This window comes from Gambusia affinis, linkage group LG15 (genome assembly GCF_019740435.1).
Source record: "Gambusia affinis linkage group LG15, SWU_Gaff_1.0, whole genome shotgun sequence".
In the NCBI taxonomy this organism is placed as follows: domain Eukaryota; kingdom Metazoa; phylum Chordata; class Actinopteri; order Cyprinodontiformes; family Poeciliidae; genus Gambusia; species Gambusia affinis.
The window spans coordinates 22,897,922-22,914,154 of record NC_057882.1 but is presented as its reverse complement, the minus strand read 5'-3'; the positions used below and the strand labels follow the sequence as shown (position 1 = coordinate 22,914,154).

At 35.3% G+C, this 16,233-nt stretch overlaps 1 protein-coding gene across 4 annotated transcripts in view; it reads right to left on the bottom strand.

The window, feature by feature from the left end:
* Positions 1-993: 993 nt before the first annotated feature.
* LOC122844575 (actin-binding LIM protein 3-like) overlaps positions 994-16,233 on the bottom strand; it is a 42,634-nt gene continuing 27,394 nt past the window's right edge. For 3 of the 4 annotated variants that reach the window (XM_044140170.1, XM_044140172.1, XM_044140173.1), the window contains 12 exons: positions 15,647-15,758; positions 15,293-15,397; positions 13,026-13,076; positions 11,446-11,580; positions 10,867-10,931; positions 10,421-10,562; positions 7,459-7,488; positions 5,154-5,212; positions 4,155-4,221; positions 4,050-4,057; positions 3,526-3,606; positions 994-2,930 (listed from right to left, as the gene is read on the bottom strand). In XM_044140170.1, coding sequence (XP_043996105.1) covers positions 2,817-2,930; positions 3,526-3,606; positions 4,050-4,057; positions 4,155-4,221; positions 5,154-5,212; positions 7,459-7,488; positions 10,421-10,562; positions 10,867-10,931; positions 11,446-11,580; positions 13,026-13,076; positions 15,293-15,397; positions 15,647-15,758 — 969 coding nt within the window. In that variant the 3' untranslated portion in view covers positions 994-2,816. The remainder of the gene's footprint in view (positions 2,931-3,525; positions 3,607-4,049; positions 4,058-4,154; positions 4,222-5,153; positions 5,213-7,458; positions 7,489-10,420; positions 10,563-10,866; positions 10,932-11,445; positions 11,581-13,025; positions 13,077-15,292; positions 15,398-15,646; positions 15,759-16,233) is intronic. The other variant, XM_044140171.1, reaches the window with a different exon arrangement.

Genomic DNA, 16,233 nt, shown 5'->3' with positions numbered 1-16,233 from the left:
CAGAGGTTTTACTTCACTCAAATACTGCGTGATAATTAACATTTTTGTGCAAAATAAAAACAAGAACTGTTGGAATACAACTTCTAGTACTCAGCAGCTGTCAGCAGTTAGGCTATATGAATTTTACAAATTCCCTTTGATATGGTATAATTCTGCTCTGGGACACATTTTACGGTTGAAACCAGATGTTTACACTTAGAAACCCAAACATGTCCTTTTTACAAAATTTTCTCACAACCTGACAATAAGTCAAACTAAACTTTTTCTGTGTTTGAATCAGCTAGGATTCTGAAAAAAAAAAAAAAAAAAAACACTTCTCGCTAAATGTCAGGTTTTTTTTACTCTCCTGCAAATTTAGACATTTCCATACGTTTCCTTACTATCCAAGATGGGGAAAAATATTTTGGGTTTTCTTCCAATCTTTCCCTGAATTTAATATTGAATTGAGATCAGTGCTTTGTAATAGTTGCAAAATAGATTAAGAACCATTTTGCAACTAACTTTATACTTATTTTTTTTATAGGGCCCACTTGTGTCCGAGCTCTGACTTTAAGACTGATGTCTTAAGATGTGCTTTTCTTCTATTTTCTGAAGTGAAATAAATCATCGTAATCAGGGCCTATTAATATCTGTGTGCGTAATCTTCTAAGTTTGAAAAAATCCCTAAAAAATTTACTTTGGACACAAATGGTCTAAAGTGTATGAATCCATTAGAGCAGAGCTGGCTAACTCATGTATTCAAACACATGGTTACTGCAACTTTTAGATGCATTTCTGGCATAATGAGAGATTTCAGCCACTATGACAGGTTATATTGCTCCAGGGACACAATTAAAATGTGTCCCAAAAATGTGCACTATTAAAACATTATTTCAGCAGCAGCTCTTAAATAATGTTTTATTGTTTCTTCTACAGGTGTGTCTCAGTAATTTGGAATATCCTCCAAATGAACATTTTCAAGTTAATTCAAAAAATGAAATTCATTGCATACAGTGTGGTTTCATGTTTTTATTTCTGTTCATTGTGATGATTATGGCTTTCACCTTAAGAAAAGTTTCTCACAAAATTATGAAAAGAAAAGTATTCCATAATATCAAGATAAAACTAAGATTACCACAGAATACCTTTTGTAAGTTTACAAAAAGCCTCTGGTAAAGTGTGTAAAAGCTGTTAAGGTGAATTCATGATTTATTACAGCAGCATAATCTCACAATGAAAAAATTGCTATTGCTCTTTTATGAAGAGCTTTGGACTCTGTGTTTTTTTTTTTGTTTCACTAAGAATCCTCCTCACTGACTAAGATGAAAAGCAAATAAAAAACTTCTACAAGGATAAATGAACAGTTGTAAAACAGTTGCTGAGGATGCGAATAATTATGACAATTAGTTTTGTAAAAAAAAAATAAATAAAAAAAGATAAAGATGGATTTTTCCCCCAGTCAAAACATCTATTCAAATAAAATTTAAAAATGAAAAATAAAATCCCTTACTGTATGCTCCTGCCATGTAGAGTATTATTTTTTTTCTTTGTCTCCTTTTTTAATGTGTTATTAGTGGTTCAAATTAGGGCAGTGCATGTATGTCTGCATTTAAAATAGATGAAAAATAAATAAATGCATCATTATAAATCACTGGAGACAGGCACCAGCACTTCTCACAACCCCTCAAAGGTTAAGTGTATCGAGTGTATTCAATAACAAATGGATAGATGGATCATTATAAATCATAATAATTATTTAGAAGCTGTACTGAAAGACAGGGAAATGTAGATGATAAATAATAAAAAATACCTCCAACAAATACAAAATAAGAGTTTGAGTGTGATAATATTGTAGAAGTGATAAATTGTTGCAATCTGTAAACCCAAATATAAACACACACATTTATTTATGCAGCCCATACGGATTTTGTCACATCTCTTTTTCAAATTTCCATTTTTATCAGAATTCTCTACACTAAATATCCTTCATTAAAATATAATGTTATCACGCACACAGACTCATCATCAGTCAGCCTAATTTATGTCAGGATTCAAGTGCTCAAGAGACTAAATTAGCTTTTTTTTTTTTTTTTTTTTTTAAATAAAACCCAGCAACATTTTAGGCAATAAACCTAAAGTTTTTACCTAAACTTACTTTAAAGTTCTGTACACTCAAAGCCACGACACAGCTCAGTCACATTTAATGATTTTTTTTCAAACCATATATCAGTAAATAGTACAAAAGTCCTAATGTTGATATGGCTTCAGATAATCTCGAATAGAAATTAAATACACAATTACACAATACAAAAACATTAGAGAAGTTTTGGTTTCCAGTAGTTGTAATTCATAAAAACAATAACATTTAGTAACTTTAATGCTTAGATTCTCACAGAGTTTATTTTGCTGTGACGTTTGCTTGTCTTTGAGGGCAGTTTCTGGGTAAAGTTGGATCCTTTATCCTTCTGATCTGCTGATTTTTAAAACCAGGATCACATTTTAACATGAATCTTTCTTCATGGCAGCACCTCCGACTAAGACTGGAACACACTGCCATCTATTGGTACAAGGCGGAGAAGTAACATCACACTCGTTCTATTTCCTGTCTGTTAAAGCATTACCACATTTCTTGCAGGCTTCTATCATCCAATTTTGCCCTTGCTGCCCTTACAGTTATTGCTAAATAAACCTTAGTGCATATCAGTTGTAATTTGTCAGACCCGATGCTTTCTGTTCAGCATACAGTCCTAAGTAAAATCTTTTTGGAAGCAGCATTCAGAGCGCTGTTGATGTTCCACCTGGGCTGCAGCAGAATCGACTGGATTTTGTGACTTTTCCTAAAAGAGTCGGACCTGTTTCTTCAGTTCATTCTTTTTCCACTGAGCCAGGCGATCAAAGGCAGACATGGACATGCCAAAGACTCGATAAAACTCTTCTGGTGAAAGGTGACGCTGTGCAAGGAAAGAAGAGAGGAATAAAAATAATCATAATGCTGCAGGCAAAAAAGGAAATGTTATAAAAATAAATTAAGTGTTCTGGTATAATTTACAAAAACAAAACGGAACTGACTAAAATTAATATTGGTAGACCAAAGCTTTAAGAAAAAGATGAGGATTGGAAATCAGTTGGCTGGTTCTGGATTCTTTTTACTGAGATGAGTGGTTTACCTGGACCTTTAAGTATGTGCAAAGCTCAAATAGTTTTAATGTATTTTAGTCAATATTTTAACCAAGAGGCAGCCATGTCTTGCAGGTCGTTTCTTGGCATCATGAACTGTGTTTCCCTTTGTCATATACCACCAGGTGAGGGGCAATTAATACGTTAACGTATGTTAATAATAGTGTGTTCATTGTTATTTTGATAAACGCACTGATAAAAGCACTGCTTCAGTGGAAATTGCAGCTTTTGTTTTAGTGAAATGAAAAAAATTAGCTGCTATGTGACTATGAATCAATTAGTTCCATGTATCTGCTAAGCTGCAAAATCCCAATATTGTCAGCAAAAAAAAAAGTATTTAAATAAAAAATGAATTCAGAAGCCATTTACCTCCAGACGGGCTCTATCCACATCGCTGGGAAGACGTTGCTGTCCTCTTACTGACACCATCAAAGCTTCGTATGGGTAGATCTAACAGACATAACAAAAAAAAAACATAAGTACTTGTCTGTTTTTGATCAATTAAGATGTTTCATATTAATATTTACAAATGAGTTGTTTATTAAAAATGTGAATATTTGAAATAGCTGACATTTCAATAAGGTTATCTGACAGATGAATGAAAAAAGTGATGTTCAAAACAAGATCACAGTTCTAAACTGAAAATAATTATTTTCAATTTTCTTCTTATTTTTGCATATTTCTTCCTTCTGTTAATGCTTCTTTGCGCTTGATTAGAGAGTGAGCCAGACCCTACAAATAAGACTTTTCACTAAAGGGGGGCAGTTCTGAGTGAGACACGTTGACCAGTCAATATTAACTGGCTGAACATCTTTCTCATCCATTGTAGCCTGATCCAGACTTTTCCCTCCAGACTCATTAACAGGTTTCTTGCAGAGGTTGTTGTATTTTACCTTGTATTCTGAAAGACAACAAGAAGAAAAGGTGAATGAGAACCCCAGATACTAGATACTCAGAGTAAAATATGCATCAGGAGGCTTTAAGCCTAACAGGCTTACCTCTTATCTGCCAGTTAACTGCATTACTGCTGTCGTACTGGTAATAATCTGTGTCTGCACTTCCAGGCTGTGGGAGAAGAGCAAAAGAAGATTAGACCGTACGAAGGAGTTAAAACTAGGATCATTCAGCTGTCCAGAACGCAGCAGAAACCCATCAAATCTTATTGTTGCTTCCAAACTTTCATCATAATAACATCACTTGTCTCCCTTGGTCTTGGAAAGTAAACTATTACAAATGAGTTTCAGCTTCAGCAGGCAATGAAGGACTTGGGTCAGTTTTTTCTATCAATGTCTTTCTTTTGTTTCCTTATAACCTGCCCTAGTCAGTGCCGATCATTTTACCTCTTTGTTTCACACATTTCCAAACTTGAGCACAAAAAGAAAGAAATTCTGCACTTGGCTAATTATTTTTGTTTTAACGCTTTCTTTGCTGTCATACTGTTGAAAAGCTTGTTTTTGTTTTTTCTTTATATTGTGCTACTTTAATAGATTAAGCAGCAAAGTAGAGCTTGAGGACTGCACTCATGTACCCCTCTCTGTTTGTCATGAGATTTTTCATACCAACCTTGCCTTTGTGAAGCAAAACGGAACATTTTGATTTATCAACTCATTTTCTTCAGATGACATTTAGATACTCATTGACTATGTGAATCAATGTTAAGAAAAAAACGGACATATTCAAATCACAACTTGAGGGCAAAAATAAAAAGGTTTTTGGTTAGACTATGGAAAAACAGAAACATTACAGTAACAACAAAAATTAAATTAACAGTTTACTAATTAATTATTACAAATTTGGTGTTCCTTCAAAGAAAAAAAAGAATCATAAGCAATTAAATTAAACCATACATTGTACTTATAGAATTATTAAGGCTCCATAAATTACTTTTTTACCAGGGGAAACTCTTGGAAAACTCAATAATTCTCAAAGATTCTCAGAGGAAACAGACTCTAATGAAAGCAGGAGGAGCACATGCTCCAGAAACCACGACGCCGTACCCTGTTCAGTCCATTCCTGCCGTAGCCTGGCAACGAGGCAGATTTGGCAGTGTACGAGTCTGGAAAAAAACAAACAAAAAACCACAATCAAACCAACAAAAGCACAGTATTAACACACTCCAGACGTCAGTGCTTCTTGTTCTTTTTGAGTTGAGCAAGATGGACAACTATTAAATCGTTTTAATTCATATAACAAAACTTTTAAATAGAAGCAAATCTTGTTAAAGTTATTACCTGCTTCCAAATACAAATACATGTTTCATGCAACATTATTTACCGCTGCTATGCATTTGACTAAGCTTATATGCAGACAGTGAATGGTAGCTGCTCAGAATCATGGGAATCCAAGCAGCTTCTCAGCAGCTCAACAGAGCCTGCGGACATGTTGCTGAAAGATTAGAAAAGGACTTCTAATCCGTCTTTGTACCACAGTCTCTAAGAATATGCTGATGGTGAAACAATTCCTACTATTTGAACTGAAAATTCAAAGCAGGGGTATTTTTTAATTGCACACTGTAAACTGCAGCTTCATTCCTAAAGCATTCAATAATAAATCCCTCAGAAACATTTGAGTCTCAAGTTGGCTCAACAATCATCACGGCCATTTAGGACATGATGAAAATCTACAAAATGCATGGATTTCTTTTTATTTTACTGGTTATACATTATTATATTGAAACAATAAATACTCCTTGGTTCCTCAGTTCCAGCATCTTTGAGGTTGGTGATGGATTTGCTGCCTGTACTGCTGCAAAATGCCAGCAGAGGGCAGTAGAGTCTTACATTAACTGTTTATCCTCTCTTCCCTTCCTTATCATTTATTTATTTCTTTTTCCAAGTCTTCATCATTGACTCCTCCCCTGACATTAACTCCCCCGCCCACTCATTCCTCACTCGGTCTATCTTTTCTCCCTTGTTCATTTTCATGTTCAGAGGAATTGGATTGCACAGCGATGCCAGAGAGCTAAAGGCATGATGCAGCACAATACTGACAGGTGTTTAGTGTCGACTTAAGAATGTGAGTTTTGCCACCAATAAAAGCATAGAAACGACTCGCCTTGGTCATTCAATTAGATCCGCTAGATGGTTTGGGAATTCAGGGGTCTACATTCCCAAATAAGAGAAAAAAATAAGTTAATGTGTTAACTTAGACCAGGAGTAATGCCTCAACTTTCCTCACCCAAACCATCTTCTCCTCCAAACACAATGATTTCTCTTCATGTCATTTCTTTTGACATTTATTTTCATCATCAATCTTCATAATTCTTTTTTCATCCTCCTCATCCTCTTTCAGTCTATTTTCACCCTTATTTTCCCCAACACTCATTACCATTTCATTCAATTCATGCTCACCTTCTTTCTTAATGACCAATTTTTCATCTTATTCATCCTCCTCATCCTTCTTTTTAACTCATTTTTATCCCAATCATCGATGTCATCTTTTTTTAGTCCGTAAGACTTAAAAAAACCTACATTTTTTTATCCCACTCATTCTTTTCCAACCTGTTTACAACCTTTTTTCCCTTATTTAGACAAAACGAAATCCTAATCATCTCTTCTTTTGTCCTAGTCTTCTTCCCCAATCTTTGTAAAAATTCCTTCTATGTAGTTTGGCTCCATTTAATGTAATTCCATTTTAGAAACTTATTAAATGCTTTGCCACCTGAAGTATCCTAGGGTTCTGTGAACAAAATCCCTGACAAAATCCACAACCAAACTCAATCTACTCTGTGACATTGAAATTTGCTTAGAAAACAAATCCTTAATTATATTTTCCATCCCCATTCACACGCTATAAATTCCATTCATAAAACATAATTCTTGGGTTTACTTTTCCGAAGGGACAGGAGAGTCTCCTGCTTGCAAGACAATTATTATGAGCCTCTCCAGATGCCGCTCAACCTTGTGATCCATTTATTCCCTCATGTAGTTCACTATGTGAGTTCATTCACTATGTGAACTCACATAGCTGTGACATGGTGCTTCCTGGTGAAGCAGCCCAGTTTCTAATGTTGTACAAACTGGGCTGTTACAAAACAAATGGCAGGGGGGTTTCAAGTCAGTGAATTTTGAATCAGTTTCCTTTCCTTAAAAAGTTGATAAAAATAAACATGAGATGAAGCTCCATTCATCCTCCCACCTGTAACCCTTAAGACTGAGCTGTGCTTGTGTGGAACAGCAAGTTGATAACAATCTCCCACTCAAAGCTCTGCTGCTTCTGTCACAGCAGGAACAAGAGGATGAAGAAGATGTGGAGACGACTAGCTGAGGATAAACAAAATGCCTCCAATAAACATCAACTCACCGTTGTCTGCACTTAAAGTAGATCTTGGGGCTGAGAAGGAAAGAAGACAAAGATTAGATGTTTTATTTTCATCAGATTCTCACTCTCAAGTCACAAACCTATCTGTAATTTTTGCTTATCACTTGCAAAAATAAGACTTCCTTATAAATATGAACGGAATTTCAGAAAACTGGAACAGGAAATGTACTTCCATTAATCATTTAGTAGAAAGAATTCTCCCCAGACATCTGCAGAATAAACTAAAGATGGAAAAAAATATCAACCGAGAATCACAACATGAAAGAAATTCTGGATTTTATTCCTAACATCTTTACTATGCCTGCACTAGAAAATTATTTCAACATGTTATATTAAAAACCCATCATTATGGAGGAGAAGTGTTATTTATACTGCAATCAACTAAAACATAGCTCTTTAAGGGGGGAAAAGATCAAGGACAAGTCTTCAAAAACACATTCATCTGTGGAGAGATTAAGAATAAAATGTCCTTCCATCCATCCATCCATCCATCCATCCATCCATCCATCCATCCATCCATCCATCCATCCATCCATCCATCTATCTTCCATACCAGCTTCATTTTCCATCCATTTTCCTCTTCAGGGTTGGAGGGGATGTGGCATCTATTACCAGGACTCAGTGGCACAGAATAAAAAAGCTTTGCTGCTACATTCAGAATATTTGCAATGATTATCCTCAGCTATAAAATAAAATGTCCACTCCTAGTTGATGCAGATTGGTTGACAAAACTTTTAAAGCCTGTTTGTTTACTTATACTGATTTGATGCAGAGAATATGTGCACTTCACAGATTTAAATGGAAACCAATATTTATGACCATTGACATTGTGTTGCCCAGAAATAGAAGCTGAATACTCGACTGTGTTTGCTTGCTTGTGAAACCCCGGTGTCATATTCAAAATTTGCAAAATATAATCCACATTATAAATTTGCAAAAATATTAAATCAGTCTTGGTTGGCTCTTTCAACTCCTGAAAGATTTTCAACTCCATTTGGAAATGTGTAGATATTTTTTAGTTGATTGTTTTGCCTTTAACATTTAAATGGGCCTTCCTAATGGATTGTTGGCATCAAGAGTCCCTGTAGAAAGCTCAAGCTGTTGTTGGTCTGTGTGATTCCCTTTGTTCAGGGACAAAACTAAAATTGGGGGAATTTATTGTTATCAACTATAACCATTGATGAAAACCGATCTAACAAATCTGGATTTCCTCTAATGCTCTAATGCATTACTTTTTACACTTCACAGATAAATTAGGCCTGTCTACAGAGCAGACAAGCGCAAAAGAGTGTGAATTAATCTAATCTGTGTAATACCAGCAGTAACCATAAAACCCACTGTGATTCTGTACGACATTTCTTTGTGACGCCTCTTGAGCGCTGAGTTCATTTCTTTCATCCGCTCTCTGACCCTGATTTACCTCCAGAGAGAACGTCGTACATCTTCTTAGAGCAGCTCCAAATTGCTTTAGCTTCTCATACCCTCTTCCCCCTCTCTTTCTCTGTCTACTACATCTAATTCAATTTCTGTAGTATTTGCTTCCCCTGCCTCTTCTATTAAAGCCGTTCTTGCTGTTTATGTTTTCCTCACCTGGCCTTCATCTACTCCCACCTCCTCCCTCTTTATGACTCACTCCATCTTTGTGTCGTTCTTTTAGCTGCTGCTGGCAGACAGGGAAGTGAGGGTGAGGGAGGAGTTAATAAAGAGATGGGAAACTCCCACTGCTAATCCTTCGGTATGTGGGGGAAGAGTCACAGAGTCCTGGGTGACCACTTGCACTGACCTTGGACGTGCAATTTATAATTAAACATGGAAACTGTAATAGTCATAATCTATAAATAAATAAGTATTAGTATTATTATTAGAACCCAAGTGGTGCACTAGTTTGGCACAATCAGAACTTTTGCTTTAGGTTTTGTTTTTTCTTTTCCAGTTTGTGCTGTTTCATTACAATAACAAAAGTTGAATATGATTGTTTTTTGTTGTCTATTCATGCTTTGTATTTACTTTTCTTTGACTACAGGTGCATTTCTCGGGTATTTAACCAATATTTCTTTTAGATTTAAGAGAGGTTTAGTAGAGTAAAACTTTGTCTATTTACATTCACAGAGAGAATGTAAATGCTTCCATACTTTTCAACACTCCAATTTATAATTATTAAGAGGTCATTGTGTTTTTAGAAGATAAAAAAATAGGTCAAGATATTTTGGCCATGAAAGAACTTCCAGTCTCTGGTATACAGATTACTGCATTAAATCTGCTGTTTCAATTCAATTAATCAAATATATTTTTTTATAATCTGCTTTCTTTCTCCATTTTTATGTATCAGGGAAAAATATTTACTTAAACTTGCATGCTCTCTTTAGTTAGTTAACTAATATTCTTTAGTTAATAATATTCTAATCAAATTAAAGCATAATTAGATTTAATTAGATTTTTATTTGGATTTAAGGCTTGTGTTATATTTACAGTCTTAATTTGAATTAGTCGTGAGCTATGACAATAAGTTTACATTTTGCCTGGATTACACAGAAAAGACAAAAGAAGAAATGTTAATTTTCAGAGATTACTGATAAAAATTTGGTTTTTCTTTTAGCTCTAATTGTCCTCAGTTCAGTACATTAACAAAACAATTAATTACTATAAGAGAGAGAGAGGAATGTCATAATTGGGAACCTGACTCAAAATATACAAGAGAAATAAACAAATAAACAAGAGCAAACTTAAAAAAAAAAAAACATTCCCAGCACATCTGCCTTTATTGCTCTAAAGTTTCCCAATTTGGCCTTTTCTGAGTAATTTTTAGGAAAGAAACAGCAGAAATGCTACCAGACAAACAAAACACTTACAAAAACAAAGTTATCATGGTTCTTTGCTTGGCAGAGGATTTAAAATCCCTCAGTGACACATTCACAGTGTAAAGCTATTAAACACAAAGACTTACAGCCATTAAGGGAGTTGTATTCCAGATTGTTTAGCGTCTCCTTGCTGTTACTCTGGGAGCTGCGGGCGCTCCTCCAGTGGTTGTTGTCCTGGACCCCTGATCGTGCCTTCATCTCTTCCTTTAAGATCATCCTGCCAATTCCCTGTGTGGAGGAAGAAAACAAAATGTCAAAATATTAACAAATATTTTGAAATAAATAATGTTAAAACTTTCATAGTTAAGTAAAACCTCAAGTGATAAAGGATTTTTATTTATGAGGTGATAAAAGGTAACTTAAAAAAAGGATTTTTGTTGTTATAGATGATAGAATATTTAGCCAATAAGAAAGAGGAGAGATTCACTTTGATTCAGTGAATGAGGTTGGAAAGAACCTTTTAATTGGCTCACTCATAAAATATTAACACTTATTTCAATTATTAAAAGAGGAAGCAATCTTACTTTCTTACCTTGTTTAAATTATGATTCCATCCATCCTCTTCTCCTCCAGATGAAAACCTCCTCACTCTGGAGACTGGAGGTGAGATGGAGGGAGGATGAGGAAATGAAGGGATAAATGATGGTGAGTGAGAAGACAGCAGAATGCTAAGTTAAAGCTACGATGTGCATTTAGATGTAACATGTGTCCTTCAGCTGTGTGAGTACTTGAAGCGATGTATCTTCACACAGGGTCCTATGCAAATCACTCCTAAACTTAGTAACATTTTATTATGTTATACAGACAAACATCTTCTACAAGCACATTATGTGACATGCCAACAACTTGCAATGAGTGCATAACAGCATAAATAAATTTTACATGAATTCTTACTATAAAATACTTAAAATTATAAAAACATTTGTATTTAACCCCTTTCACTCTGAGATAGTGTTGAGACCTATGTAACATTTTTTACTTTTTCTTCACAATCGTACATTGATTTGTGATTTCTCTCATATGAAATCCAATTTGATAGACTTTGATAGAGTTTGTGTTTGAAGAAATTTACAGAGGGGTAGGAAGGATAGTTGAAGTGAAGGAGATTTACCTTTCGGAGAGCCACCATACGGAAAATAATTGGAGTCTGTGTGATAAAGGCTGTTGCAGTTGGAAGTGGAAATCCGACTGGAATTGATGAGATTCTCATTGATTTTACTCCTGTTGGTTGGAGATGCAGGAATGTCTGACAAAAAGACAGGAAAAAAGCAAACTTCAACACTATTATTTATTGTTTCCATTCCTTCAAAACTGAAGGAGCATAAGGGGGAAAAATACCACAACTTTCATAATGCCATCTTGTACTCTAATGACGCATCCTATTTTCAGAATAACCTATAAATCTAACTAAGGGATAGTAGTTAGTAGTAGATTGTTGACATTCTGTTTTTTGTGTTGTTTCACAAGTCTCAGTGAAACAACAAGAAAGATTAGAGAGAAAGTGACTGTGACAGATAGCAAAGGTCACGTGTTGGTTTAAGTTACATCAATTTGGCTTTATAGTGTTTGCACAGTCGAAAACCATACAAATCTGTTCTCACATGAAGTGCAGTACAAATAGGCAGTATTCTTGTCTCGTTATGATATTTTGCCATAATCCAGAAATCGTTTTGCAAAATAATTCAAGCTGCAAAATTTAAATTCATCCACTCAACCCAGATCACAAACCTCCAGTTCACTCAAGAGAAAGATTTGTCAGCACTTTGGAGCCCGGCGTAAATCATGCAGAGATCTTTCTGAAGAACTGTAACTCTGGAGGCTCGACTTCTGTGCATGCTCTGATGGATCACCTACAAACTCGGTGTTTGACAACGCTTCCCTCAGTTGATTTTACCTCTTAAATCACCTGCTGAATGTGTCATCTGTTTTTTTTGATTTGACAACTGTCAGTTTCCTGCATCCTCAAGTCTCTGCTTTTCTTTGATTTAGTTTAAGCAAAGACACCAACAACCAGTTCTGCATGATTTTATTCTGATATATATCATATTTGTTAATATTAAACAAGAATTTTGGTTTGATCTGCAGTTATAATCTCATAAGAAAATGTACAAAAACATACAGTTTTATTAAAGCTGCAGCATGTAACCAATGAGCTCCTGGTAACATGTAAATTCCACCATGTGCTTTTTTCTGTGCTGGAACAGCGAGTTTCAAACTGTTTTATGGTCCATAATTAAAGCATTACTAATTACTAACTTAACTCAATAAAAAGGAGATATAACAAAAAAAGCTTTGACAATCTGAGACCTGGTTTAGATAAATTTGCTTACTAATTTCCCAAAAATGCCTGAATAATATACTGTCATATGATTAATTTTATATAAATAAATATGCTATTTTGTTGTTTGTGATGCTTGAAGAGAGATATGATTCAAAACTTTTGTAGTACTCAGATTATGTAGTAGGGCTCCATTTATGCAAACGTGCAAAATAATTTGTTTCTAAGTCGAGTCTGTGGAGGCTTTTAGAAAATGGATTTGCCTGATGACTCCACTTTAGAGACGTAGTATTTTCCATTTCATTAGGTGAGTAAAATAGTATTTTGCTGAGAAAACAATACAATATATTCATGAATCAGCTGGTTCGGCAGAAATAAAACCTAACGCAGAACACTGCAAAAAAATCACTAACCTTGCCTTTTGTAAATGGGGGGTTTCCTATAAATGTTGCTTTCTTCAGACACTGAGAAAAACAAAATGATAGTTAGTGACTCACAGCAAGACTTAGTTTGAGACGAGAAAGACTTTTCTTCTTGATCTTGAAAACATTTAACATAGATGTAACAAACAAGGTCCTTTCTTCCTTCCTATCTGGAAATATCCTCTATAAATTCATAGTCAACCTTTACATTAAATGTTTTAAAATTAACATAAAGGGTCAAAATCTCTGAAAAGTCGAGTCATATCGAGGAGCTCTGGGTACAGCGAAGATGCTGCTGTGCATCAAGACAAATTGACATGCAGAGGATGACTTAAACAGCTTTACAGCACTCAATCAAAAAAGAGGAAGGTAGAAAAATAAAAGAGCGAAGAAAGGAGTTCAAGAGAGGAAGAGTCAGAAGAATATAAGAAAGGATATTAGGGAGAGGAGGAATAAACTTGATCATTTTTCTGCATTGATTTGTATTGGTGTAAAGAAATCCCCACATTCATGTCAAAATAAATCTCCAAAGGTTTGTGGCAAAACAAATTGAAATATTTGTGTATACATTTCAACAAGGAGTGTTGAAATGTATACACTCTGAATAAGGAGTGCCACCAATCCAACGCTGAGGTTTCAACCCCCAGCAGACCATGCCTGGTAAATGTCTGCATGTTGTACTGTGAAGCACTTTGGATAAAAGCATGCGCCAAAAACATTTTTTTTTTTTTGCTTGCTCTTGTTGCGGAGGAATAAACTATTGCTAATGTAGGGCTGGCAAGCATCTCCAAACAAAAAACAGAAAAATTGTAGCATGCATAGATGGGCTGAAGTGGGAATGACATGGAGGAATCAAATGACAGGATTGCAGTGAAAGAATGCCGGTCTTTAAAGGGAAATGAGCCAAGATAAAAGGGAAAAGTTCAGCATTAAATTTATATGTAAATGGTTAATGGAAAGTGGAAATTACATTAGCTAGCATTAGTTGGTAGATAAGTGGCCACAAGCCAGCTAAAGGCTTTTCAATCAGAATGATTTTCCACTAAAAAGAGAAAAAAGTTCTGCCTCTTTCTAAATAAAAATCTGAAATTTGGCGTGTGCATATTGATTTAATTTCCAAAATTATGACAACCTATAAAATCCAGTACAAGAAGTGACCTCATTAGTAAATGGTGTCCACCGGTATATAATTTAATCTATGTATAAATGCAGTTGTTCAATGAGGTTTATGATATAACTTCAGAGAACATAAAGCGTCATGAAGTCAAAGGAATACGGTGAAGTTTCAGAGATAAGGTTAGGGAGAAGTTTTAACTTATAAAATATCTCAAACTTCAGGACTTTGAACTGGTCTGTTCATCAACGAAAATGGGAAGTAAGATATCAAAGCAAACCCACATTGCATAACAATTCTCCTAAAATATCATGTAGGACAAGAAGAACACCCAAAAACCAACAAAGCCTTACTGTCTGATACCTTCTCTACTGGAAGCATTTTTAACAGGATAACACTGCCTCAATGAAAATGTAAGTTTAACTTACAAAATGTCTCCTGGAAAATTTAGTTTTTATAGAAAAATAAAATAAAGACAGTCTCTCTTAAGTTTACCAAACATAAATACATGTTTTTATAAAGAAAAAAAGTATTCACTTAATTGCACCAAACTTTTGTAGGTCAGCTGCAATTTTCTGCTTCGCACTGCCTGGTGGAACTTTGTCCAATGGGGCATTGAAACACTGTGGAGTGATGAAGTCCGTGTCTTAGGTAAAAATCTGATCCAGGTGTGAGAAGTCGTGCTCTTGGTCTTATAGTGTGTGTGTCTCAGCACTGCAGCCGCAGTTATTACACACCATTATAGTCAACCAGAGTGTTTATACTGTCTCCGCAGGCGGTGCACAGCAGAGCAATGCACAGCAGAGCAATGCACCGCACCTATGCACAACCATTCAGCAAAATAACCATTTTGATTTTTACAAAGAAAAATCACAAAAATAGTAATGCATAATGACTTGAATGAGTAACTTTAATTGGTTTAGAAATAGTAACGCGTTAGTTACCAAAAAACGTGGTCAAATTAGCGGCATCGCTGAATATCAGAATGGATTATCTTCTAATAAATGGTCAGAGAATAACAATTTGACAATTCCACAACCTAAAGTTCCTTTTCACAAAGATTTCAACTGTAGTTTGAAATGCAAATGGGCCCATTCTGGTCTGTGAACAGGGTCAGAGGTCAGGGTAATGTATCAGAGCCTACCTGGGACATGGAAATGCTTGGGAACTTGGAAGGTGGAGGAGGTGGGTGTGGTACACCTGGGCTCTGGTTGAGTGTAATATGGTGAACTCCTGCCACTCTCACTGCCTGCAGTCAGCGCAGGCAAGCAGTGACAGAACCCACAACATTAATGGGCCAAACAGAAAGACAGAGACTAATGAGAGACGAAAAGGACTCACAATCTGATGAGAGTGTAAAGTCATATGTGTCCTTCCCTGATGTACTGCTCACTTGAAATAACAGTACACCTGCTTACTGTGTTATAGTTTTTATTGTCAGGTAGGGACACCATACTTTCTCTGTGTATGAGAGTCTTTACTTAAGTGGGTTTGTTACCGGGGAGATAATAATGCAGCGGGGATCCTCCGTGGTGACCATGTGCAGGAGACTCTGAGAATGCAGAGCTGGAAGAAAGTCTCTTTCTCAACTCAACGCTGTCCAAGAGGTCCTGAACGCAAACAGAGAAATGTTTCCTTTAAAAAAAATTCTACAACTTCCTCCAGCTGTAGATCCAAAAAACTGTAAAAACCTTCAAACCTTTCTTTCATTGTCGCAACAAAATATTATAATACTAAACATATGATGTGAAATATAATTATTTTGAAAGATCACATCTATTTACAGGGGGAAAAGACAGCAATAAGAGATAAATACCAAATAACACCCACTATAAAAAAAAATACAAATTTTAAATATAAACGTTACTTTTATAAGTCGACTCGTGTCAAAAAACACTTTATTTATAAAAGCTTGATTTCCTATTCCCTTTAGGTGAAAATATGACCCGACATTGATCTCTCTGAGCCATTTTTCACAACGGGAAAGATAAGAAAACATACCATTCACAATAAGTGTTGTATTTTGACTTTGTATCTGGTGCATGCAGATGTATTTACTGTATATCTTTTTAAGTAAGTACTGTG